General features: G+C 49.5%; 2 protein-coding genes across 7 annotated transcripts in view; one reads left to right on the top strand and one right to left on the bottom strand.

Annotated features, from left to right (window-relative positions):
* MED15 (mediator complex subunit 15) overlaps positions 1 to 18,678 on the top strand; it is a 32,239-nt gene extending 13,561 nt beyond the window's left edge. Inside the window, exons 6-18 of one of the 2 annotated variants that reach the window (XM_053369805.1) lie at positions 1,078 to 1,340; positions 2,174 to 2,467; positions 3,861 to 4,037; positions 8,310 to 8,429; positions 12,388 to 12,524; positions 12,634 to 12,761; positions 13,199 to 13,333; positions 13,938 to 14,001; positions 14,442 to 14,508; positions 15,992 to 16,152; positions 16,463 to 16,629; positions 16,946 to 17,044; positions 17,645 to 18,678. In XM_053369805.1, coding sequence (XP_053225780.1) covers positions 1,078 to 1,340; positions 2,174 to 2,467; positions 3,861 to 4,037; positions 8,310 to 8,429; positions 12,388 to 12,524; positions 12,634 to 12,761; positions 13,199 to 13,333; positions 13,938 to 14,001; positions 14,442 to 14,508; positions 15,992 to 16,152; positions 16,463 to 16,629; positions 16,946 to 17,044; positions 17,645 to 17,781 — 1,949 coding nt within the window. In that variant the 3' untranslated portion in view covers positions 17,782 to 18,678. The remainder of the gene's footprint in view (positions 1 to 1,077; positions 1,341 to 2,173; positions 2,468 to 3,860; positions 4,038 to 8,309; positions 8,430 to 12,387; positions 12,525 to 12,633; positions 12,762 to 13,198; positions 13,334 to 13,937; positions 14,002 to 14,441; positions 14,509 to 15,991; positions 16,153 to 16,462; positions 16,630 to 16,945; positions 17,045 to 17,644) is intronic. The other variant, XM_053369806.1, reaches the window with a different exon arrangement.
* On the bottom strand, positions 15,051 to 24,885 carry CCDC74B (coiled-coil domain containing 74B). Of its 5 annotated transcripts, none has more exons than XM_053369811.1 (9): positions 24,158 to 24,885; positions 23,704 to 23,748; positions 22,876 to 22,992; positions 22,590 to 22,755; positions 21,654 to 21,861; positions 21,476 to 21,558; positions 20,546 to 20,596; positions 19,098 to 19,239; positions 15,051 to 15,838 (listed from the first exon to the last, which is right to left on the bottom strand). In XM_053369811.1, the coding sequence occupies exons 1-8, from the start codon at positions 24,480 to 24,482 to the stop codon at positions 19,101 to 19,103; spliced, it is 1,134 nt and encodes a 377-aa protein (XP_053225786.1). In that variant the 5' UTR covers positions 24,483 to 24,885; the 3' UTR covers positions 15,051 to 15,838; positions 19,098 to 19,100. The 5 variants fall into 5 exon arrangements, with proteins under 5 accessions (XP_053225786.1, XP_053225785.1, XP_053225788.1 ...); XM_053369810.1 differs by lacking the exon at positions 15,051 to 15,838 and adding an exon at positions 18,426 to 18,532; XM_053369813.1 differs by lacking the exons at positions 15,051 to 15,838; positions 19,098 to 19,239 and adding an exon at positions 18,426 to 18,532.
* Positions 24,886 to 25,261: the final 376 nt, after the last annotated feature.

The raw sequence follows: 25,261 nt of genomic DNA, 5'->3' as shown, positions 1-25,261 counted from the left end.
TTAACTATACGGACCTTTGTTGGCAAGGTGATGCCTCTGCTTTTTAAGATGCTGTCTATGGCTCTGTTTTAGCCATGTACAAAGATGCTTTGTTCCCAGGACAGGCTGATTCACCCCATCTAGCCCTGTCTCATCTTCTTCCTCCGAGTGGCATGTGACGAGTTAAGGAAGCATCTGTTCACTTCACCTGCTTCCCTTATCCCTTTCTGAGCTGGAGAGGCGGGCGAAAGCGGGCAGAGCCAGTGCCGTTTCACAACTATCCTTTCTTGCTGCTGGGTTACAGAGCCTGGTGTAGAGACTAGCAGGTCTTAGCTGCAGCAGAGGATTCGTCCATCAGAGACACCCCCACGCCTGTCTCCTTGTCTATTTAGCCTAGGGGTGGGGAACCCCTTTTGGCTCCACAGCCAAGATCCTTATCAATGATGTCATTGTGACAGGGCTGAAGCATTCTCTCCTTCTTTAAGCAGGCAGGTGACGGCAGTTGGGCACCACCACAGCCCACTTAAAGGAGAATGGAAAAGGCTTTAACCCTGCCACCTAGGTTGCACAGTCCAGTGCAGGATTCAGCCCTGTCCTCCTACCCATTAGCTGATGGCCATGGCTTGCAGTGAAAGATTGGCCCGCAGGCCAGAAGTTCCCCATCCATTCTCTTGTCCTTCTTGGCTGCTCTGTCTGGCAACTTCTGTACAGGTAGATTAGGCTCTTGCCCTCCATGAATGTGGGGCTTTTCAGGCAGCCACAGGGATCCATCCTTGCCAGTTAACTGCAGAAGTCACTGTTGGCTGAGCGAAAGTGTTCACCTTCGTCTGCTAAACAGGCTCAGGCCCGTTTTCTTTGTTTCTTGCCTCCTGTCCATTGGGTGAGAGTGGCTTTCTTCTCATCCTGTTTTCTGCTTTCCAGATTGCAGTTACTGCAAAGTCCAAATCTGAACTCGGGCTGTGCCTGATGGTTGGATTTGGACTCTGAGGTGACCTTGCCCAGAAAAAGCCCCAGCTGTTGACTGCCCCTCTCTGAGGGCCCTGCCAGCCTCCTGCCGCACACCCATGGCTCCTCCCTTCCCCTTCCTTTGCCCCACAGCCCAGCTCCAGCTGCAGCAGATGGCCCAGCAACAGCAGCAGCAGTTTCAGCAGCAGCAGGCACAGGCGCAGCAGCAACAGCAGGCAGCGCTGCAGCAGCAGCAGCAGTTCCAGGCCCAGCAGACGGCCATCCAGCAGCAATTCCAGGCGGTGCAGCAGCAGCAGGCGGCAGCTGTGGCGCAGCAGCAGCAGCAGCAACAGCAGCAGATGCAGGCAGCCCAGCAGCAGCACATGCTGAAACTGCATCAGCAGAACCAGCAGCAGGTAACGAGAGAGAGAGGTGGCCTGTGGCTTCTGAAGGCTGGATGCTTTAGAGCTGCAACGTCTTTCTGTGGGGCACCTGGTGGCCTGCAGTGGTTACCCTTCTCTAGGGATGTAGGGCAGATATGTACAGCGAAGCTTTGGCAGCCCATTCATTGCTATGAGGAGCTGAATGTGTGGGGAGCAGGCCTTATTAATACATGCCACTTCACAGGTGAGCCCAGAGAGGAGTTTAACTGAGACTGAGGAGGAGGAGGGCATGGGTGGGAATGGAATGGACCCCTCCTTTGAAGAAAGAGACATTGACCACTGTCCGTCCATGAATGTGGCTGGATGTTGTAGACTGGGATTAGGAGGGAGGATCTTCTGCCTGCCACACACACACACAAAGGGCCAAATTACCTTGCGGGTATATGTCCAAAAATATGCCCAAACCCTACCCACCTTCCACATGGCATCTTCCCTCCCTCAGCTTCCTTGCTGCGTGCTGAGAAAGGGACCTTTTCCGTTTGCTGTGTGCAGCAAGGAAACTCCACCAGCCAAGAACACTTCCTGCTTCCTGTGCAGCGGTTTGCTTCATTTTCTTTTGGGAGGCCTAGAAAATGGAAGGCTCCACATTCCTGTTGTAGACCAAAGAGTCTGAATGAATTGAGGTTGCTTGGACATGATGGCTGTCGGTATGTGTGAAGAGCAAAGGTGGAGGCAGAGAGAGATGGACATCCATTCTCATCAGCTGTCTGCCTGTGGCCTGTTCACTCAGCCCTCCCGTTTCCTTTGTTGGCTAGCCTTACCTGTTGTGTACATTCAAATGTCTTCCAACCCTTTCCTGGTTTTAGATGCAGCAGCAGCAGCAACTGCAGCGGATTGCTCAAATGCAACAGTTGCAAGTTCAGGCCATACAGGCCCAGCAACAGCAGCAGCAGCAACAACAACAACAGCAGCAGCAGCAGCAGCAGCAACAACAGCCACCCCCATCACAGCAGGTTATGCAGCAGCAGATGCAACAGATGCAGCAGCAACAGGCTGCACAAGCTCAGCCGCCGCAGCCAGTAGTGTCTCAGGCACAGACAATCCCAGGGCAGATCCCTGGTCAGGTCATGCTCACAGCCCAACAGATTAAAGTCATGCAGGTAAGTATAGAAGAACAAGAATGGGTCAGGTGCAGAGGAGGCAGCTCACATGGGCTCAGGGGATCTTGGGGAGGGCTCTCTGCCAAAGAGGAGCAGACCAAACTGGGTGGAGGGAGCCTGTGGTGTCTGGCACCAGCTCCTTCCCCTCCAGCCCACCTTTGGCCAAGAGGGGTGCAGTTCAGTTGCAGGGCTTGCTTTGCAGCTGCTGCTTCCTTCCCCACCGCTGGCTTCTGGGCTGCTGCTTTTTAGCTTGTGTTCTTCAGTGCCAAGTTGTACAGCAGCAGCAGCACAACAGCAGTCAGTGGTGCAGGATGCAAATTCCTATGAGAGCCTTGAGAATCTATTCTGTTCCCTCCTCTTTTTTCTTTTTAGAAAAAAGAAAAAGTTCCTAGCCCTCCTTATAGGTGCAGAAATGATCCAGAATATTGCAATGTCCCTCATAAGTTTTTTTCAGTTCTTGCAGTTAAATCTTGCAAAATTTATTACAGTGGTGCCTCGCAAGACGAAATTAATTCGTTCCGCAAGTTTTTTTCTTCTTGCGAGTTTTTCGTCTTGCGAAGCACGGTTTCCCATAGGAATGCATTGAAAATCAATCAATGCGTTCCTATGGAAACCGCCTTCAGACCAGGTCCGGGGACAGTCTGTCCCCCGACCTCTTCTGAAGGCTGGGGGGGGGGGGGAACAAGGGCTTTTCTTCCCACCGCCAGCCTTCTGAAGGCTGGCGGTGGGAAGAAAAGCCCTTCTCCCCACCTCCCACCCCGCAAGCTCCAGGGACAGGAGGGCTTTCCTCCCGACTGCCAGCATTTTAAAAGCCCCCAGGACAGCGGAGACTTCTCCACTGTCCCGGGGAGATTTTAAAATGCTGGCGGGCGGCAGCGAAGTCTCCGCTGTCCCGGGAAGGCAGGCGGGGGGGAGCAAAGACTTTTGCCCCCCGCCGGCCTTCAGAAGAGGTCCAGGACCTCTTCTGAAGGCCGGCGGAGATTTCCCTATGGGCTTTCTTCTTGCGAAGCAAGCCCATAGGGAAATTCGTCTTGCGGAACGACTCAAAAACGGAAAACTCTTTCGTCTTGTGAGTTTTTCGTTTTGCGAGGCACCACTGTAATTTATGGATATTTATAGCAGGGCTTTAAGAGCTGGCTTATGTTTCAGGCTAAGAGTGAAATGCAGCTCCTTTGGCCCTCCAGCCTTTGCAAATAATTATTTATTTATTTATTTCTATCTATCTATCTATCTATCTATCATCTATGCCATACAGAGGTCATAAGCCTGGCACCTAAGCCACAGAGGTGTAGGAGGCAAGAGAGCAAGTGTGTGTCCAATTTTAAGATAAATGTTTACGTGTGATTGATTCAACCCAGATCTGTGCAGAATTCCCTTTGTTTTGTTTCCCAAGGCAAGAGCTTTGCACCAACAGCAGCAGCAGCAACAGCAGCAGCAGCAGCAACAACAACAGCAGCAGCAGCAGCAACAACAACAGCAACAGCAACAACAACAACAACAACAACAACAACAACAACAACAGGCAGCCGCGGCTCAAGCTCAGGCTGCTCAGATGGGGGCTTCAGGACCGGTAAGCCAGCCCCCCCCTTCCCCTCCCAGAGCCAGCCAGTAATAAGTTGCCTGCAGAGTTGGAGCATGAAGCAGTGGGAGCTGGGCGGTGGTGCCCCAGTTGGCTTTCTGATAAAGACTCTTCCCCTACTGCCATCCCTTTGTCTTGAGTTGGAGGCAATATTTTTTCACCCCTTTTGAGCATGTCTGGACTGCCGAAGTCAGGGGGCTCCTGCCTGGGGTGACGGGATCTGGTGTCTGTGGGTCTAACTCTTGATGCTTTAGTAGTCCTGGAGTCTCCTATCTGTTCAGTTTCTCTCTCTCCCCCCCCCCCGTTTTAACAGTCTTTCTGAATGAGTAGCCTTGGTTTGGGGGCCCACTGATGGAGTCCCGTTTTCTCTCTTTTCTGTCCTTATCAACATGAGCTTTAAGAAGCTGCCTTGTTTGGATGAGAGCTGGCTCAGAGGAAGCTGCATGTGCACATGAGAGGCCATGGAAACTTGTTCTCTGGCATGCAGGAAGCCTGAAGTCTGATTGCATGCTGGGAGAGGGGCTCAGGACCAGGGTGGGCTTGGGGATTCTCCCATCTCCAGGGGCTTCTGTGGTTCCTGAAACACTTCGCTTTCCACCAGGTAAGTCACAGAGATGGCTGTGCAAACTGAGAGGCACAAGTAGTGAAACGGGAACCGGTTCCCATGTAAACCAATTAGGCACCAGTGAGGTTTTAGGTTGGGGACACATGGAGATGGGGGCCTGGCATCCGTGCACCCCCAGCTCAGAAATCCAAGGGCCAGCCAGGATGTTGCCATCAGGCTTCAGACCAGGGCTCTTCCTAGGCTTGTGAATGTCGGATCTGCTTATCACTGTTCTGCTTGATAGCACAGCAAAAACAGCCCAGAACACAGTCCCTGTTGTGCAAGATGGGCCTGTCCTGATAGTCCTCGAGAGCCCCTTCGTTGCTGTCCAAGCATCAACACTCCATTGGGGTAGGATCTGCAGGTGCTTCAAGTGGGCAGGGTGAGAGAGACCTAGAGGAAAGGGTTCCAAGGAGACGCTCAGGAGGCGTCAGCTGTGAACCTCTTTGAAGCTTACCTAAAGCCACAGTGCTTTAATGGACTGGAAGCAGGGGGGCCTCTTCAAAGGTTCGGTGGGGTAAAGAGTTCAAAGTCCTGGGATGCACTTCCATGTCCACAATAGACCTCTTTGTGGCTGCCCTGTCTCGAAGTCCATGTGCTTCCACCCATTTGTCATAAATTAGACAGGGCCCCCCTGATTCCCTCTCTGGCTCACCTCATCTTTCGCTCATTGGGAATTGATGGGCTAGAGGATGGGAGCAAGCCAAGCTTGTGTGAAAACTACTGGGCTTGCACAAAGCAGCTTTCCAAACACAACAAACCAACATTTCCCAACTGACGTGGCCTCTGGCCAGTTAATACTGTGGCATTGGCAGTCACAAAGACTACGAGGAAGTCCTTGATTGTGTGCTGAGGATATGGTCAGCTAATGCCTTTGGGAATGGCTATCTATGGTGGGAGTTGGGGTGTTCTTTCTGGCTGGCACGCACCATTCTGACAAATGGTGGCTGTTACCAGTTGCTCCAGGGTGAAAAGGCCTAGGGGACCAGCCTCAATGACATCGTCCAAGGCAGGTGTGGGGAACTATTGACCCGGCTAGCAAGCATGGTTGTTGGCCAGAGATTATGGGAATTGTAGTTCATCAACATCTCAAGGGCCAGAGATACCCCACACCTGATTTAGGGGTGCATAATTGGTTATTGTGGCTGTTGGCCATGCCCAAACTAGGGTTGGCTTCTCCAGCCTGCCAAGGAGATGTCATGCACATGAAGACACCTAGAGAGAGGCTGATGGCAATCTGGACCTTGTGGAGGTTGGATCAGTCAGACTAGTCTCTAATACAACAAGCAACTTGCTTTAACCAAGGAAATGCCTAGCTCTGGATCTTTTCTCTGTCCTTTATGGGAGTCTTTCTGTGGTTTTCAAATCAAATCTCTTCCTGACTTTTCTGGTAGTCTCCAGCGTCTTGCTTGTTGATGCCTGGCAAGGGGGCAGTTCTTACTTCTTGGAGTGGAGCTTCATCTCCCATTGAGATCGGGAGGCAACTGCTGCCTGCCTGCCCTTTCTCCTAGAAATGCAGTTAGGATTTATTTACCATACTACTTCGCTGAACCCTTCCCTTATCATCATTCAAAGAGCCCTCCTGGTGGTGCTGTGTGGGAGGAAGCCTTGAACGAAGGGCAGCCAATCGCATGAGGCGGCTCTTCTACGCAGACTTTCTTCTCTGGATTGTGGGCTGCTGGAGGCAGCCCTCCAGTTCAGGCCCTTTCAGTGTGTTGTGAGGATGTGAGCCATCAATCCTCAAGGAAAGTAATCCACATCCAGTGGCTTCTGGAGCTGAATTCCACTCCACTCTTGTGCTTTTTTGCTGGAGCAAGATGCTGTCTGGATCCACATCTTGGTCATAGCTTCATGCCTCAAAACCCGCTAGGAGTGAGAGGTTAGAAGCTGATACTTCCATTTTCTAGATTTTATTTATTTTTTGCTGGGGGAGGGGGAAGGGGGGGGACTGAATCTGTAAGAGGAGGGATATACGCAAATTAGCTGTCCAGGAAATTGAACCTGTGTACAATTTAAACTTCTTCCATAAGTTTAAGAAGTCCTCAAGAGGTGGGGGAGAAAATCCTCCCTATGAGTTGTTCCTGGGAATTCGGATGCTCTGCGCTGGTGATGCCTGTGTACTCTCTCTCATTTGAAATACAAGAGGCACATCCTAGAGGGGAAAAACCCAAACGAGTTAGAAGAGCGTAAGACTCCTAATAGGGTTGTGGGTACAACCTCCATGATGGGCAAAAGACTCCTGCATTGCAGGAGGTTGGACTAGTTGACCCTCGTGGACCCTTCCAACTCGACATTTCTAACACCTTTACTGTGCCAGAGTAGCTCTTTCTCAGCCTCCCCCCATCTCCACAAACCGCTTTTGCCTTGGGGGTGTATGTGTGCTGCAGTCTGGAGTTCTTGGCAAGTTCAGCTTCCTGAAGTCATGGTGCTGCCTTCGCAGTCGGTTCGACTCTCCTGCTGGGTCTTAGGAGGAGCCTTTGGAGGCCGTGGCTCCAACAGTCTTCCCTTTGGTGGTGTGGCAGGAGGCCTCGGCCCACGGTGGTCCCTCGGTTGAGCCTGCTGGCGCCTGTGTGGCTCTGAATGTGGAGGAATGCCTGGAGGAGGAGCACGTTTTGTCAGCTGCCCACCCCCAGTCTTGCTGCTGCTGCTGCCGCCGCCACCCATGCCCGCCATGGCTCACCCTCCATTCTCTGTGGCGCACCCGCCTCTGTTGGGAAGCTGCTTCTGCTGTTGTGTGGTGCTTGGCCTTGGCCTCCCCTGCTGTGGCGGCTTTTGCATGCTGTGTGTGTTGGACCTGCGCATGTGGTTTGTCTGGCCTCCCCTCATTCCTTTCTCTTCCGAAAAGCCTCTTTGACCATCCGTCACTGCCCCAGGCTGGGGGAGGGGGAGGGGGCTTGATTGCTCTGCCATGAACTAACAGCTGTGCAAAGTTTTGCTGTTCTTGAGTTGTGATTTCCTTTCTCCTTGTTTCATGTGTGTGTCTGTTTGTGTTCCTAACTTTTTTGTTAGCAACTTTGAGCTCTATGACTTTTTTTCAAGACACGTTGTTGCTGTGGCTGCTGCAGGTCCATTTACACGAAGCACTAAATGCAGTTGCCTGTCATCATTCTTCCCCCATTCCCCAAGGTCTGGGCTAGTCTTAAGGACTCCCCTGAGGGTTAGGAATTGGGCAGGAGATGGGACCAAAGCCTCTTCCACTGGCTTGGCTGGTTCCGGCTGAGCCATATAGTTTGCAGATGAGAAAACTCTGGTCAAACCTGCCCATGTCACACCTTGACCTTAAATCACAGCTCAATACAGACTGGTGCTGTGTGTCCAGGTGGGTCAGTGGAGATGTCAATTTCCTCTTCTAGGTTTGGCATCCCATTAGAGGGCCTTGATACAGCTGATGTGCAGCTGAACCCGCCCCTTAATTGTTTCCCTTTAATTGGACTCTAGCTCCCCACATCCACCCACTCACCCCAGAGTTCTCTGACAGAGCCAGTCAGGAGTGCAAGTGTTGTGTCTCCCAAGCCAGCGACTGCTGCAGGGTTGCCTTCCTAAGACTAGTTTGCTTGACTTCCACCTCCTCCTCGGAGGCTGCATGTGCTTCTCATCCTGCCGGTGTGCTGCGTTTCTTGTGTTGCGATTACTTTTGTCTGTCCCTCTGTCCTCCCAAGATGATCACCGCAACTATGGCCCGAGGTGGGATGCAAATAAGACCACGGTTCCCGCCTACCACCGCTGTCTCTGCCACGCCTCCAAGCACCATTCCTTTGGGTGGACAGCAAATGCCTCAGGTATTTACTGGAGCTGATGTGTCTTGTGCCAGGGGGCTGGTGGGGTGGGTGTTGCACAAGGGGCCACCTCCCTTGTCATGAGTTCTGTTCAACTACTGGTGTGCACACTTAGCAGTGAGCATGGGCACCCCAATGAAGGCAGCCCATAGAATAGTGGGGGAAGCTAAGCAGGACTGCAGATTAGCTTCTGGGAGCAGGGAAGTCCAGGAGAGTCATTGCTTCAAGTCTCCCTCGCCTCCACAATGCTTGGCATAGTTCATAGGAACAGATCGCAGGAATGCTGATTTAGCTGCTAAGACATGCGTTGAACCTGTGCCTGTACTCCGAGGGAGGAGGAAGCTTGCAAAGACCCTTGAGGGGTAGATGTGCTCTCCCTGTTACATACTGTAGCTGCTGCTGCTCATTTTCTTCCCTTTGCCTCCTAAGAGGCTGGTAGAGGTTTCTGGCCATTTGTGCAGCCCAGTCAAAGGCAACTGAACAGAGATTCGTGCCCCCTGCCCCTGAAAGGAAGCCTTGTGGGTCTTTCAGGGATCTCCACCCATTCTGCCAAGATCTGACTCAAGTGGATTGTCTGGCAGTCTCTGTTTAATCAGCAGGGAGAGAGAAGTCAAACCACCTTCAGATTGCTGGTGCTTAGACTGCTGGAGCTCCTGTTTATCACTTCTGTAGTCCTTCTGCTATACAGTCCCAATTTGTCATCTTCACAAAATCCATATGCATATGGAATAGTGACTGACCGCCCAAGAGCCACACAAAGTGACTTTGTGGATTGGCACCCAAGGTGGTTTCTGCACCCACCTTTGGCTTGTCAATGACTACAGCATGTCAGGGCAATGAAACTCCAGGAGAAGGTGTTCTGTGCAGTCTTTATCAGGTCTTGGCTGGTTCCACACCTGTGAAATACAGTGGTACCTCGGGTTAAGTACTTAATTCATTCCGGAGGTCCGTTCTTAACCTGAAACTGTTCTTAACCTGAAGCACCACTTTAGCTAATGGGGCCTCCTGCTGCTGCCACGTCGCTGGAGCACGATTTCTGTTCTCATCCTGAAGCAAAGTTCTTAACCCAAGATACTATTTCTGGGTTAGCAGAGTCTGTAACCTGAAGCGTATGTAACCTGAGGTACCACTGTACTCTACTTGTGCCCCCAAGCACTCTTGCTGAGGAACTCCACCAACGGATACCCACCTACTCGGTTGGCCCATTGATCTTGAGATGACCTCTCCCCCCAGCCTTGTGTGCTGTTCTTTTCAGTATGTTGCACCATCAGGTTCCCCCCAGAAGAGGAATTGCTGGGGTGCATCATGGGGCTCAAACTGCATTAACTCTCATAGAATAGAACTGCTGGCAGCCCCACTGCTCTACTTTGTTGTGAGGCAGTTACATCCGGGGTTTGTGTTGACTCACACAGCAGCAAGGCTCTTGTGCGCTTGGCTCGTTCCGCTGAGCTGCTTCTCCCACTGACTCCCACATTCTGTGGTCTGTTCGGCATGCCTCGTTTTCAAGTTCTTTCCAACCCTTATCTCGCTGGCCAGGAAACAATAATGTCTTGAGAGACAGTTCTTCCTGTTCTTCCCAAGGCTGAAAGTGGGTGCTTTGACCAGGGTCAACTGGCAGATTGCACAGCTTATCTGACAGCAGGAATGTAGGTTTCCTCTCCCATAACGAATCTGGGCCTGGTGGAACACAGTCACAGCTGCAGCCACTCAAGTCCTGAGAAGGAGAACCAATATCCTCTCTGTAGACCAGCTTTGGTTGGTAGAAGGTTCGTAAAGCTGCTGCATACAAACTCCACCTGAGAAAGAAGCCCAGGTGTTGACCTCTAATCTGAGTCACCCAGCACTGCAATCAAAGGAAGCAGATTGACATGAACAACACCTATGAATAGCCTTAAATGTTGTCAACAGCAATTAGTTCTGGGTGCATAGAAATATCCACAGTCACTTAACATATCCTTCAGTCCCTGCTTACTGCTTCACAAGCACTTCTGTTCCCAGCTTGCTTTCCATCAGCTGGACACAAAAAATGATCTAGTTATTTGCTGGCTGTTCCCTTATCTGTGTTGTAGCACTACTACCAAAGCCGGTATTGGTATCACCTAAATTAGCAGGCTTCTCAAAATCTCTGATCTAATCCCTATAGGTTTGACAGATGAGCTGTGTGGCACCCATGTCCAGCCTCCCTTCCACATGGCAGGCTTGGCACTGAAACTGTTGTGGCTTCTCAGTGGATGAGCAACCTATTTGCACACTGGCAGGCCCTTACCTGTGATTCACACTGAGTTTAAATAGGAGTTTGCTTTCTAGGTAAGGTGTTCTGGCTTTGCAGCACTTGCCAGTCACAAAACACTTTCCCCTCTCAATTAGGCCTCGTAGAAATTCAGCATCAGATAAACACAGCTGAAGGACACTCTCTTGCAGTTGAATGGCACCAAGGTTTTCTGAAAACAATTTGCATTGAGAGCAGTTCAAATAAGGTAGAATCCTAAAAAGAAGAAAGCTTTGGGTCCAAGGCTTTCACTTAACGTTCTGTGGGCAATCAACCCTGCTGCGCAGCTAGAGTAAGCAAAAGAACAGGTGTTGCTTATCTATGGGCCTTTTGCTTTGATCAGTATCTGTCCATTTTTTTAATAAAAAAAGCTGCTCCTTTAGAGGGAGCCAGCTGTGAAGATTAGAGGTTGAGAACACGGAATCTCGGCCTTCACTCTTTGCTTCAGATTCCTAGAACAATTAATTATGCTGCAAACTGCACACACATTTAGCTGGAATTTGAAGGGGGTGGGGGAGCAGGCCCTCTTAGAGATCCAGAGAGGCCCCTAGCCATAATAAAGATTAAAAATGACGGCAGAGGAAGGCAAAATAAGGCTCTGAAGAGTGAGCTGTTTGTTCATACAACATGAGCAGCAGACCGGGGAGGACATGCTCATCACCGTCTAATCCTGTGTCATCAGAAACGGTATATTTTTAGCAATATTTATGAATTTTTTAACTCTTTAAAATGACGAAGTCTATATTTGTTAATTTAAAAAGTGATCTCATTTGCTTAATTTGCAGCTCTAAGCCGAGAGGGTGGGTGTCATATTTTGGTCTGATGTGCATTTTTTTAAAAGCTGCAAAACTTAGTAAGTGTCTAAATACAAGGCCTCCACTGGCCCTGGGGGAGGGGGCAGGGACTAGGGTACGATGGGTTTGTTCAGCTAGATTTCATGCAGCTGGCTGTAGTTTCTAAAGAGTCCCCCCAAAGAGGAACGGGAAGTTTTGTCTGTCTGATCTTCTAATGCTCAGTGGAAATGGAGCAAAAGAGGGAAGCAGTCTGCCAACTTGGGCAGCTTGTGGACTATGGCACGCACCTCCTCTGCTTCCCAAAACACACACGTGTTTTGTATGATGAGCTGCTGCTGCTCCATGTAGTTCCATGTTTTACTCTGGCTCTGTTCTCTGTGGGGCTGGAGCATTCTTCTGCCAAGCTAGCCTGTGTCTGTCATGCATGCAGCACACATACACACTTTGGACCATCTCAGTCTGTTGTGGATTATTACTGGGAAATCATTGACAAAGCTTAAAGGAACGGGGGTTTGGTGCACTGGGCCACAATGAAGGTAAGTCTCCCATGGTACTAGTTGAGGCTGGCATTTTTCAGACAGATGTTTGGTCTAGTAAATGTAGATGGAACTGAGGACCCTCCGAGTTGGCTCTGTCCTTAGCAAGCCAGGGACGAATTCTGCATGTGAAGTCACAGGAGGCTTGCAGAGAAATGCTGCTGTGTTGGGCCTGTTTTTGAGCTTCCTGCCGTGTCCATTACAATCTTCATTTTACAGCCCAGGAAAGAGTGGCAAGCCCAAGGCTCCTCAGCAGGTCAAATATGCTGCCTTTCAATGGGATCCCTGGCTGCTACTCTTGTCCTGGTGCCCTTGGATTTTTGGAAAGGCTCCTCTTGCCAGTGACGGTTCCTTTGTTCTAGGTCAGCCAGAGCAGCATCACCATGATGTCTTCTCCTTCACCAGCCCAGCAAGCCCAGACCCCTCAGCCGATGCCTCCGCCACCTCAGCCCTCTCCCCAGCCAGGGCAGCCAACTTCCCAGCCCAACTCTAATGTCAGGTGAGCCTTGATGTAGGAGTAAGCAGGCTTCAGGTGGTTTCAAGTTTTCTTTTTCAATAATAGCTGCTTCATCCCCAGACCTCAATGGGAAATACTTTCCTCCTTTCAGCTCCGGTCCAGCCCCATCTCCCAGCAGCTTCCTCCCTAGTCCATCTCCTCAGCCCTCTCAAAGTCCAGCAGCTGCACGAACGCCACAGAACTTCAGTGTCCCATCTCCGGGGCCACTAAATACTCCAGGTAATTTGTGCAGGGCTTGAGGGAGCAAAACCAGGTTGCCCCTCTTTTTACTTCCAAGTCTGTGCCTGTAATGCATATTTTGCATAAATGGGGTTAATTGTGGGGACCCAGTGCTGGCATTTGAGAGGATTTTTTGATAATTTTAACTATCAGTGATGTGGTGGGTGAACGTAATTTGCATACAGACTGTGACCCTCTGCTTCCCTGGCAGAAGTTGTATTGCAGGCAGCCCAACAACAGGACAAAGGCAGCATGTCCCACAGCCAAACTCTGAATCCCCAGAACAGCTTGGTGATGGTGGCAGAGGGGAAGCAGCCTGGGGGTGCATGCAGGAAAGCAGATGGAAGGCAGGCTGTGCTGGGTGCAGCCGCCTCCCCCTCCTCCTGTTCAGTGCCTTTACTCCATGGGTCTAACCTGTCCTCTTTTCTGCCTGGAAGGCAATCCCAACTCTGTCATGAGCCCAGCGAGCTCCAGCCAATCTGAGGAGCAGCAGTACCTGGAAAAACTCAAGCAGCTCTCCAAGTACATTGAGCCTCTGCGGAGGATGATCAACAAGATAGATAAGAATGAAGGTAAGTGTGTGTCGTCTCCCCCCCATCCCCCGGTGGTGTGCTTGGGGTTGTCAGTGCCCAGCCTTGATAGCCTTTCCCCTTGCAGCAGGTGGTACCAAGAGGCTTTCTCCTAGGTCTGGGCTTGGTAGTCCAGATCAGCCATGTTACTTCCTACTTGCTGCCAGGTTACCTGTAAATATAGCCTTGTCATGTGCAAAGTGATGAATAAACCATGTTATATCTCTGCAGGAAGTAGAGGGAAACTGGGTGGCAATGAATTCTTTGGCTCTGCCCAGAGTTACATTCTGTGGCTGAACCGTGTTTGGGCATGGCACACCATGGGCCATATGGAAGGCTTGCTGAGGGTGCACTTTTGCACCCTCTGAAAAGCAGAAGGGATGAACACACCATCAGTTTGTGCCATCTGCTGCTGTCCTCACAAGGATGTGACAGAGGCCATGTTGCACCCTGTGACCTCTTTCTGAGTGGTTGTCTTTGGCAGGGAAGCTTGAACCTCAAGAGGTACAGACCTCCTTCGCCTCTCAGAAGAGATCTGCTTTCTCTCTGTCCTGCAAGATAGTTCTAGCATAACTGCCTCTTTCAGGAGTGTTTCTTATCAATTCAGACAGGAAGAAGGACCTCAGTAAGATGAAAAGCCTGCTGGATATTCTGACTGATCCTTCCAAACGGTAAACTTGTGTGCTCATTTTCAACCCATTATCTCTTCTTGCTCTCCTCCCCTTGAACATCTAGAGGAGTTGTCTTTGTAAGCGCCAGGAGATAATTAGAGCTAGTTGTGTTCACAGGCAAAATTCTGCTTTGTGTTAGTTGAGGAAAAAGAGGCTCAGTGCTCTAGCCTGCCTTGTTCTTGGTTTGTGCTTGCCAAGTGTAGCAGGCAGGAAGTGTCTTTGTAGGAAGAGAGGCACAAGAAGCAGCCCCACACAGGAGCGGGGCCAGGTTCCAGTAGGCGGCTTCGTTCTTCCTAGTGACTGTGTGTAGCAGCAGTAGTGGGGAGGGAGAGTGCTGTTTGTTGGTGGCTTGCCATGTCCATCTGGGGAACGAGGAGGCAATTCTATTTTCTCTGAAGCAGAAAAGTGCCTGTTCTGAGACTGGCTTTCTTCATTCCTAGCTGTCCTCTGAAGACACTGCAGAAATGTGAAATTGCTCTGGAGAAGCTCAAGAATGACATGGCTGTGGTAAGTTTTGTGTGTGTATATATCTCTGTCCCCCTAGTCCAGGGGTCTGCAACCTTTAAGACAAAAAGAGCCACTTGGACCCGTTTCCGAAGGAAAAAAAACTGGGAGCCGCAAAACTAACGCATGCACCACCCCCATGTGACGTCACAGCCAGTCCAGCGCCCGCCACAGTGGGGAGTGTCGGGGCACACAATGCGCCTCCTCCCCTCGCTAGTATCCGCCCTGGAGCCGCGGCAAAGGTGTAAAAGAGCCACATGCGGCTCCGGAGCCGCAGGTTGCAGACCCCTGCTCTAGTCCACATTAGCAGGGGGCTTTCTCTTCTCAATGATTCTGCACGTCAGGAACAAAAGAAGGAAAATCTAGGCAAAGAAGTTGGCCACAGTACAGCATAAAGGTCTGGTCACCACACCTTAAAAAGGATATTGTAGATTTAAAAAGGGATAACCAAAAGGGGCCAGATCAAATTCCCTATGTGGAAAAGTTACAATATTTGGGACTTTTTAAGTTTTGAAAAAAGGCAATTAAGAGGAGACATAGGAGTATAAGATTATGCATTGTTTTAATAGAGGATTAGACAAATACATGGAGGATGAAGCTATCAACAGCTATTTGTCATGCCCTTGAATAGCAGTTGCAAGGAATCACAGATAGGGAGAGTGCAACTGTTGCACTCTGGTCCTCTTTCCAGAGACATCCGATAGCCACTATGAGAACAGGATGTCAGACTAGATGGGCCTTGGCGCTGACAGAGCTACAGCGCTAATCTGCTTTTACAAGAACAAACGACTCGCATCTTACACAAGAGTTAAGTTCCAGTGGTAGCACATAAAGGCAAAATCACATACTGTATAGTCAATCCTTTAAAAACTGGAAAATGTCCTGTAAAAACCACTGAAGACTTCCATGCACCTCCGAATGCGCCTAAGGCCACTTTCACTCTCTTAACTGCACATCCAAATGCTCTCCCAAGGTGAGTGTGATGGTGGGCACAATTGCCAGTGTCCCCACCTACTTCCAATCCACCCCCCCCCCCCTTGATGACTGCCTCTTAAAAACAAAAAATCAGCCAGGCACATAAAGCTGAGCTCACACAAGTTACATGCACATAAGTTGCGAGTCGACCATACAAGCAAACTCCAGTGTGTCCAAAGCTGAGTAAGGAGCAATTGCCTGATGGGATCTGAGTAGATGGTGCATAAGGAAAGAAAGAAGGGCATCTTGACAGTTGGCTCAACCCAGGAAGAGTGGGTGAGTTGGAGCTGTTTGTGGGAGGCGAATCTGGTAGGAGGGTGGATGCCTCATGATGTTCTTTGTCTCTACATGGAGCTGTCTGAGATTCAATGGACAGATTTGTAAGCTGGCATCTGAGCAGAGGGCCTGAAGTCTCAAGTTATTCTTAAGGCTGTTGTTTCCTGAGAGTCCAGCAACACTTACTGACAGAACTGCACCTTCCCTAAATCCATGTGTGTCTCTTGTATGTCAGCCCACCCCCCCACCCCCTACAGTGCCTCCCACAAAGCAGCAGTACTTGTGCCAACCCTTGTTGGATGCTGTCTTGGCCAATATCCGCTCACCAGTCTTCAATCATTCCCTCTACCGAACCTTTATGCCAGCAATGACTGCCATCCATGGTCCACCCATCACGTATGTATATTCATTGTTCTAGCATCTGCTGAAAGATGGCTAAGGAATTGTGAGAGATAGGGAAGCTCAGAGCCCAGGCCTGGAAGGAATAAGATGCCCAAAGACTACTTGTGTGTGCTGCAAGAGATTAACACAGCTACCCTTCTGGAATTTGTCAGATATTTGTGCATATATATTGTTCCGGCTATTTCTGAAGTTATTTTATCTTGCTTTGAAATTTTAGTTAGACCAGTTGTTGGGGGTTGCCTTATCATTTTGTATGCAAAATTAGAAATGAGAATTGAAACTGAAGTTGGCTGTCCTCTCATAGGACCCCGGTGACTTCCACTCGGAAGCGGAAATATGAAGAGGACGAAAGGCAGACTATACCAAATGTATTACAAGGGGAGGTTGCAAGATTAAACCCAAAGTTCTTGGTGAACCTGGATCCCTCCCATTGTAGCAACAATGGCACCGTCCACCTCATATGCAAGCTAGGTGAGTGGCAAGAAAAGACAGCTCTATCTTCAAATATCCTCTTGACACTTGAAGGCTAAAAGCCTGCAGTGGTGGTGGTGGTGGCGGCAGCAGCAGCAGCAGCAGCAGCAGCAGGGGAGGTTGACTGGGCCTGGTTAAGGTCCAAAACTTGCCCAAGAGAGAAAAGGTAACAGAGGATTCTAACCAGACCTTGATGGGTCAGGTGCCTGAGAGGTTGTTTCTGAGTTCCTACTTAATAAAGAGGCTGCCTGATAAGCAACTTTAGGTGTCTCTTGGAGAAGGTTGAGAAAGTAATGCAAAATGTGTCTGATTCCAGATGACAAGAACCTTCCAAATGTCCCACCATTGCAACTGAGCGTCCCAGCCGATTATCCACATCAGAGCCCCTTGTGGATTGATAACCCTCAGCAGTACGGTATGAAAGAACAAGGCAGGCGGAAAATGACATTTGGGTGGGTGATGGGGTATAGGGTCTACATTAAGCCTTGGAACTGGTGAGTTTAGTCTTTGTGATCCATTTGACCACTTCATATTAAGACTCCCATCCTGTCTTTTGAGTGGATTTATTTGTGCTGTAGGAAGAGATGTGGTAAAGTTTGATCTGTGATTTTGGAATACTGGGGTTTTTTGGGGGACACTGCTAGAGGCCAAGTGGGAAGAAGAGAACCAACTACATTTTTTTTACTTATAAACACACACTCTCTAAGTTTTTACAGGAAAACTGCCCTCTCAGTTTTAAGCTTTGGAAGCTCAGAATTCCAGTATCCTAAGGAAATCCTTTGATTGAATTTTGGAAGCTTCAGATATGTAACAAGACACTGCTACTGCTTCCAATGGTGAGGTGAAGGGGGGAAAAGCCAATGACTCATTTTTCTTAATTCTGCAGCTCCAAATCCCCAGCTTTGATAACCCATCAGTATGAGTCACAAAACCGCCCACACACAAGCTGTCATCTGGATGGTGTCCTTTATTATTATTTTTTAATAACAGACTCTTTCTGCTTTTTTCTTTCCAGAAGCAAACCCTTTCTTGCAGTCAGTGTATCGCTACATGATGTCAAAATTGCTGCAGCTTCCTGACAAGCACTCTGTCACAGCACTCCTTAACACCTGGGCACAGAGCATCCGCCAGGCCTGCTTGTCTGCTGCTTAATGTCTTGTCATCTCCTCTTGCTGGGCCTGAGCTGGAAAAAATCACAGCCAAGCAGGGCAGGAACGTGTGAAGCAGAAGCCTTAAATTGTTTTTGTTTACTAGGAGCCCGGCTTTGTAAAGAGCCTGGAATTAGGTTTAGTGCTTGTGCTTCTTCTGCCTTTGTAGACCTGCCCATAACTTGATGCAGGGGGTGGATTTTCACGGTTCTTACGGCAGACGTGTTAATGACTTTTTTTTAATGTCTTCTTAGAGAAGAGTGTGTGTAGACTTCTGTCACGGAGTCTCCCTACTATAAGAAAAGGGACAGCGTCCTTCAGACCTCGTCCAGTGCCCAGTATGTATGTATATATGTATGCTTGGTTGGATACCAGCCCAAGAAGAGGCTGCCTGCACATCCACCACACAAGCTGTTCTTTGATAGCTGTGTGCAGTGACTGACTGAAGCAGGTGAGCGGTTTGTGTCTTCCCAACTATGAGGCAGCCAGCTATTAGACTGATGTGGCTCTGGCAAGCCATGCGTCAAGTGTCATTCATCAACTTGTGCCTCACGGGAGGAGCCTGGCTGGGCATAGGGTGAGACCGAGGCTGCTTCACTCAGCCCTGGTTTTGCTTTCTCCTACCTCCCATGCACAACTCTCTTGATCTTTGTGGAAGTATTGCTGTTTTTACATACTTCTGCTATCACCTTTGCAGCAGAGTCGCTGAATACTGGCTTGCACTCTTCCAACACGGCATCCAATTGCTGTGCTATCTGTAAATGTGTGATTGCTGTGTCAATTTGAGGACATTTTTAAAAATGTACTTAAGAAGCTCTGATTGATTGCAGTACAAAGTATCAATTATTTCATACATGAACTAAGGCATTTGTTTTATTGTAATAAATGTATTGTTCCAGTGTTTTAACACTCACTTATTTTCTCTTGCAACCCCCCAAACTCCTTTAGCTCCACCGCAGCCTGAGCACGAGGGCACAGAAACTTGTTTGCTAAAAGGCAAAGTCACTTTGATACCCCCTTGACCTGGGGTTGTCTAAGGAGGCTTCTGTGTATTCTGCATCTAAAAGCCCCCAATTCTGTAGTTTAAAAAACTTAATTACTACTGAAGGTAGAAGAGTTTCTAGGGAGAAGTAAGGTCACTGTGATCTTCTGTAGCTATGTGGACAAAAAAGGATTAAATATGAAGTTTTAAAAATTGAGTGGTGAACACCAGAAACAATTTGTTGAAAGTACAGCACACACTCGGAAATGGTTTAGCTGGCTTTCAAACCACTTTAGGGCAAGGAGACACATTACAAAAAGAGGCCAATTGAACCATACTTGCTAAAGTGCTGTCCGGTGGAGCCTGTTCCTCTGAACAGCCTGTGTTCTCTTCTGTCTCTCTGCAAAAGCATTTCCTAGTGTTTGCTTCAGTGCTGGCAGCACAGCCCTTTCAGCAGCAGGCAGTGGTGTGAGAATCCTACTGGAGAACAAAGTGGGCCTGTCATATTGAAGTCTGCATTTAAATAAGCTGCTCTCTCATCCTACTAACAGGGTGTTTGAGGAAGGCAGTGCCCAAGTTTAGTGTCTGCCCCCACACCCAAAGAATATTTTTTTTCTGGAGTCTTGGCTTCTAGCCAAGAGCTTGCTCTGGTAATTCACATTCAAAGCCAAAAACTGTCTGATGTTGATGTTTCGTATGCACTAAACTAGTCCTCTGGAGCAAATGGGAACATTTCTCCACCCGCCCAAGTGACAGATCTAAGCAGGAGTTACAGTAGAATTTGCTTGCACTTCAGCACGCCTTTCACCTTAGAGCAGAGAGGTGAGCCAAGGGCAGCACTGACCCAGAGTCAATGCCCTCTAGGGGGCTGAGGCAAGAACTGCACTTCTCCAAAAAGGCTTTTCCCATCAACTGATTCAACACCTTTACAGTCATACCTCGGGTTGAATGTGCTTCAGGTTGAGCGCTTCCGGGTTGCGCTCTGCGACAACCCGGAAGTAATGGAGCATGTTACTTCCGGGTTTTGCTGCTCACGCATGCACAGAAACTCAAAATATCACACGCATGCACGAAAGCGGCAAAACACGGCACGCGCAGCTGCGCCATCGCGTCTTACATTCCATTCAGGATGCAAACGGGGCTCCAGAATGGATCCCAGGTTCGCATCCCAAGGTACCACTATATATCATTCTTATCATTCAAGATTAAATTCGTAAAAATTAAATTCTATTTTTTGTTTTGTTTTTTTTAAAACAAAATTTTCAAGGTCTTGGTGGGAGGGAGGGTCATAAACTTTTTGGCATCACCACAAGAGCAGTTGGTAAACTTTTTTTAAAAAACAGACCAATTTTGGAAGTGCTTTAAAAGTGCCACAAAACTTTTTGGCATCAGGACACTACTGTGGGGACCCATAGGAGCAGTATGTAATGGCATTTTTTAAAAAAGACAGTTTGGCAAGGTGGAGGAGTCCAGTTTGAAAAATGTTTACATTTCAATTAGATCCTTACCACAAAATACTTTTTCTAATTTGGGAAGCCTGCTGGGAGACTTTTAATTGCAAAACTTTAATAAAAAGTTGTGAGCGGCCTGTGCAGTGGTGGACCTCGGGATCTTAAATTTCTGTGACACCCAGATTTAGTTGTCCCCCCTACTTCTCATGCTGCATTCTAAATCATAATTGTGGGGTCCTTGCAGTGCCCCAAAGTCTAAGCACCCAGTGTGACCTAACCAGTTGTGCTCCCCTTAAGCCATCTCTGACCTGTGTTAAGATAAGATGCCTGCTTACCATTTCTTAGGACCATTCTTCACCTTGGGCAACCGTGTGACCTCTTGGTTCCTGAAGGAAACCATTAATTAGCATGTATATTTATAGGTAAGTGCTACTTCATACTAGGCCACAGAGTATTTATTCTGGCACCAACAATTGGGCACTGGGAAAAAATTCTCGCCTCTTGCCCTTTCATCATGCGTTATGTCCTTCCATTAGGGCATAGAAATAACACTTTTGAGACTCACAGGAACATCTTAAGTAGCAAAATACCAGTGCAGCCTGCTTTCTTAGCTCACATGGAAATGCCCCAACACACCTGCTCTCAAGATTGCAGCTGCCATCAAAGTTCCTAGTAGGTGAGATCCAGCACTTTAGTAAGCATGCGGTAAGCATTTCCATGCTCTCTCCACATAGGTAGGCTACTCCAAGCATAACCACTTCCTGCTTAATTAAATTTAAGCCCAGCTACAAAGAAAAATTCCAGTGAGGTTAAATTGCTGGGAGGAGTGAAATTTAATCCTACATGAAGTGAACAAGCAGGCTAACTGTATTGGGAGGTGGGAATCAATAGCCAGCATTAGGAGGAGTCTGCAAAGGGAGGCGGACAAAGTAATGGTCTCAATGCATTTTATGGAGAGTTATTTTGGACAGTTGCTTTCAGCTGCTATTTTCTCCTCAAGGCGATAGGGTGGTACAGGAATGCATGGGATCTCTAAAGAACTGCAGAGATCAAAGAAGGTTCCCTGGCAAAAATTTGAGCTCCTATCTCACATGTGCTCACAAATAGCTTTGTGAGAAGAAATTAGCTAAAAGCCATGGCTGAACCACTCATTAGTTCCAGCAACCACCTAATCAATCAACTGTGGTACTTTGGAGACCCTGCTGCAACTCAAAAGAGATATTCAGAGGTACCATCCTTCCTCTTTCCATTAAAAACCACCTTACCCAACATGACCAGCTAGCATGTAGTCCTCAGGAATTCTTTTGGTCTTGTGGATATCTTCCAAGCACGATCGCAAATACATCAGCTGAAGAAGAAAGGAGGAGAGTGTGTGACTTTCCTGCCCCTCCTGCAATGTCAGCTTCCTGCCTTTGTGGGACCCAGGAGAGCAAGCAGCCTCACCTCCTGCATCTGCATGTGGTTGATGTTCCACAACTGCCGAATGACCACTTCGCACTCCTCCAGCGTTGGTGGCTTCCGCATGTAGGAAGGGAGCACTGTCACCAAGAAGGGGTTGGAAGAAGCAGCAGGGATTTTCACATCTCCTGCCCTGCTTTGACCAGATGAAAAAGGGATGGGGGACGTCATCCTGTCACAAACATCTGCCTCTCTGTAACAACACAGTTGAAGTGTGACCAAGGAACAGTTATTTCAGTGAAGTACAGGGACTGACTGACACTCTTTTCAAGTAGCCCCAACACAGGGGCTAACCACCTGCCCTATTCTTTCATCAGTTTTAGTTTCCTTCCCATTTCTCTTGGCTTTAAAAATATTTTCTCCCTTTTTATATAGCTTCAAAGTAGTTATATGTTACATTAAAAAAATATCCTGACTGAATGACGGGGGGTTTCTCCCAGCTGTCAGATCACTGGTGGGCTTTAACTGTGTTTGCTGGTCACTAATATCAGAATGGAATTGCTTTCACTTGCTGAACAGTAGCTGTATCAGTCTGTAGTACAAAAGAAGCTACGTATCTATCTGAGAGTAACCACACTTAAGTCTAGCAAGGCCCCATTAAGCCTGTGTAAGACTGAGAATTTTGCAGTTCTGCACACGACAGTGTGGTGTAGTGGTTAGAGTGTTGGACTAAGACTTAGGAGACCAAGGTTCAAATCCCCACTCAGCTATGAAGCCTCCCAGGTTACCTTGAGCCAGTCACAGCCTCACAGTACAAGTTCACTCACAGGACTGTTGTAAGGATAGAATGGAGAGGGGATGTGTGTACACCACCTTGATAAATAGTAAGCAGAACTTTTAATCATCAGTAACAATAACAACAATGTGAAACTTGCTGCTTTGATTTAGAAGTTACTGCTACTTCAGTGGGTGTTCTCAAACCTGGGATGAGGTGCCTCTTCTGGAACCGTCTCCTGCTCCGGCCTGAAGTCCTCCAATTCCTTCCACATTACTCTATCTACTTCCTTTTCTATAATTTCTTCTTCTGCACTCGTCTCGTCCATCATGAACTCGCCACTTACTGGCTTCTTTTCCAGCTCCTCAGAACCTACAAGATGTTTAGGAAAAGGCTGCATTGCTAATACACTCAAAACACTACACAGCCATGGCATCAGAGGCATTGTGGCCACCATTAACGCTATCTTTTCAGCTTAGACTGTGTGTGTACCTTGTTCTCTGTGCTCTTCTTTTGCTGCTGGCGCCACCATCTTTAAGCCGGCACTTGTCTTCCCTGGTGCACTGCTTCCTGGCTGTGACTTACTAGGCAAGTTGCTGGAAGAGTGATCTACAAAAACAGAAAGAAAGGAACTAGTTGAATAATCTGGCAGACAGGTGCATACTCCCTTAAAGGGCTAGCACCAGTACCCACGTAACAGTGCATAACCATAGGGAAGGCCAAACAGGACATTTTCAGAAGGGACCCTTTTGTGTCTTGGCATCCTAGTAGCTGAAATATTCTAAGAGAAAGCTGATCCTGGAGCTCCCAGGCTTGCCATCAACTCCTTGCCTATCAAGAGCTGGGAGGCACTCAGTTGGACCTTCTTCACCCGCTCCATGTCAGTCTGTGTATGTGCCTACTCACTCATCCCCTTCAAGAAACACCAAGCCTAATCTCTTGGGTAACAACCAGGGCTCACATATTACAAGCACCAGCTTCACTGGACTCGCCTATCTCCCTCATTGCTAAGAGCTTCCAAACATGGGGCTGTCAAGGTCTCTTGCCTTGTGGTTTCTAAGTACAAAGGATTTTGACAGGTGGGTGGGGCATCCACCTGTCAATCATGGTTACATTAATGACACCTCCCAAACACAGCTGTCAAATTCAGTGGCAGGTGAACCTGATCAGGATCTGGCCCATGGAGCCCAAAAGGTTCCCCACCCCTGGTTTAGGTGAAGCAGCTGTGTCAGAAACCATCTTATCCATTCCTGAGCCTTGAGTGGGCAAGTGACTAGTTTCACTTTATAATTCTGAAACATGGGCAGTGCAAGGCTGTACCTTTCCTCTGAAGTATCGGGTTCATGATGAGCTTATAATTAAGATCTGCAAGAAAAAGAAAAGGCTGTGTTATTGTGGCCAGCCCATCCCTCCTTCAACTGGTAACCTTGTTCACGCCCAGGGATCTCCCCATTCTTTTACTTGGGGATGGAGAGGGAGAGACTTGAGGGGGCAGCCAACTGGGTCACCATGCGATTGGCTCTGGAGTGCTGCTGCTGCAACCACCTCTTTTTCAGGGAGGGGTGCCAAGTTGAATGAAATATTGGGGGGGGGCAGTTAAGCAAGGCCCGCCCTATATAACTGACCACACAACGCGGTGCTATTTGAATGCCCATCCACTTTGGGGCTGCTGAACCCCCTCGTATATTTTATCGGGGGAGCCGGATCTCCCTCGTCCCATAGGAGCTGGCTCGTAATTGGGGGGTGGAGGTGGGGTATCCTTCCGGCTGCCCACCCTTGTTCTGCCTCTTGAGGACATCGATCTCCTCGTGGAGCTTCTGGAGGGTCTCGGCGTACTGCGCCTGCATGAACTTGAGGCTGCGCTCCAGGTCGGTGGCTGCCCTCCTCCAGCCGTCGGCGCTGGGAGTCCGAGGGGGCCGAGGAGGGTGAGGTTGAGAAGCGGGGTGCGAAGGCGACGGCTGAGCCGGGGACGCGGCCCTTTCCTGCTGCGAAGGCGGAGGCTGCTGCCCGCCGAAGCGCGACCAGGGAGGCAGGTGGAGGTTGTGCTGCTGGTGGAGCTGCTGGGCGAGGCCCAGCGAAGGGAAACCGGAGCTCTGCATGGCCGAGGCCGGGGACGGGAAGGAAAGCGACGGAAGAGCCGGGTGCGCAAAGGCCTCAGACTCAAGCAGCTCGAGTGCGAGAAGCAACCGGGCCGGGGCTAAGGCGCATTTCTGCCGCCGCCGCCTCCTCTTCAGAAGAGCTTTCCCTCTGAGGCGGAGGCGCTGCCCATTCCGCCTCAAGAGCGGGAGGTCGTTGGCCCGTTCGCTTCTCCTCCTCCTACCCGGGCGGGAAACCTGAAGGGCCGAAGCGCCGCCGCCTGAGGAGAATTAGGCGGCGGCTCTGGGTCCCTTCCCGCCGCCTCCTCCGACCAGCCTCGCGCCGCTCCCCGCCCCCGCAGCCGCCTCTGTCGCCATGGCGACGGGCGCTCGCTCGCTCGCACCACAGTGGCCGGAGGAGCGAAAGAGGCGCGAAGCCCCAGGAGGAGGAGAGCCCCGCCCATCGAGAGCGGTGAGGGGCGGGTGTTAAGGGAAAAGGCGCCGTGAGGGGAATGGCGGGGAGGGGGAGCCATGAAGGGGAAATAACTAAAGAGAGGCCTCTCACCTGACAGGGGCAGGGGGCGCCCCTCTCGCTAGCTCCCCACCAGGAATGAAAAAAAATGTGGGAAGGGGCAGGGAAGTCCCGCCCTCACATGATCAAATGTTACGGCGCCCGCGAGCACTACATTATTTGAATGGCGATGTCCATCAACCGCTTGAAATATTTTATTGGGCGGCGGGGCAAAGGTCCTATACTTGAAGGAGCGTCTCCACCCCCATCGTTCTACCCAGACACTGAGGTC

This window comes from Podarcis raffonei, chromosome 16, assembly GCF_027172205.1.
Source record: "Podarcis raffonei isolate rPodRaf1 chromosome 16, rPodRaf1.pri, whole genome shotgun sequence".
Lineage (NCBI taxonomy): Eukaryota > Metazoa > Chordata > Lepidosauria > Squamata > Lacertidae > Podarcis > Podarcis raffonei.
This window is presented reverse-complemented; position numbering and strand designations above follow the sequence as displayed.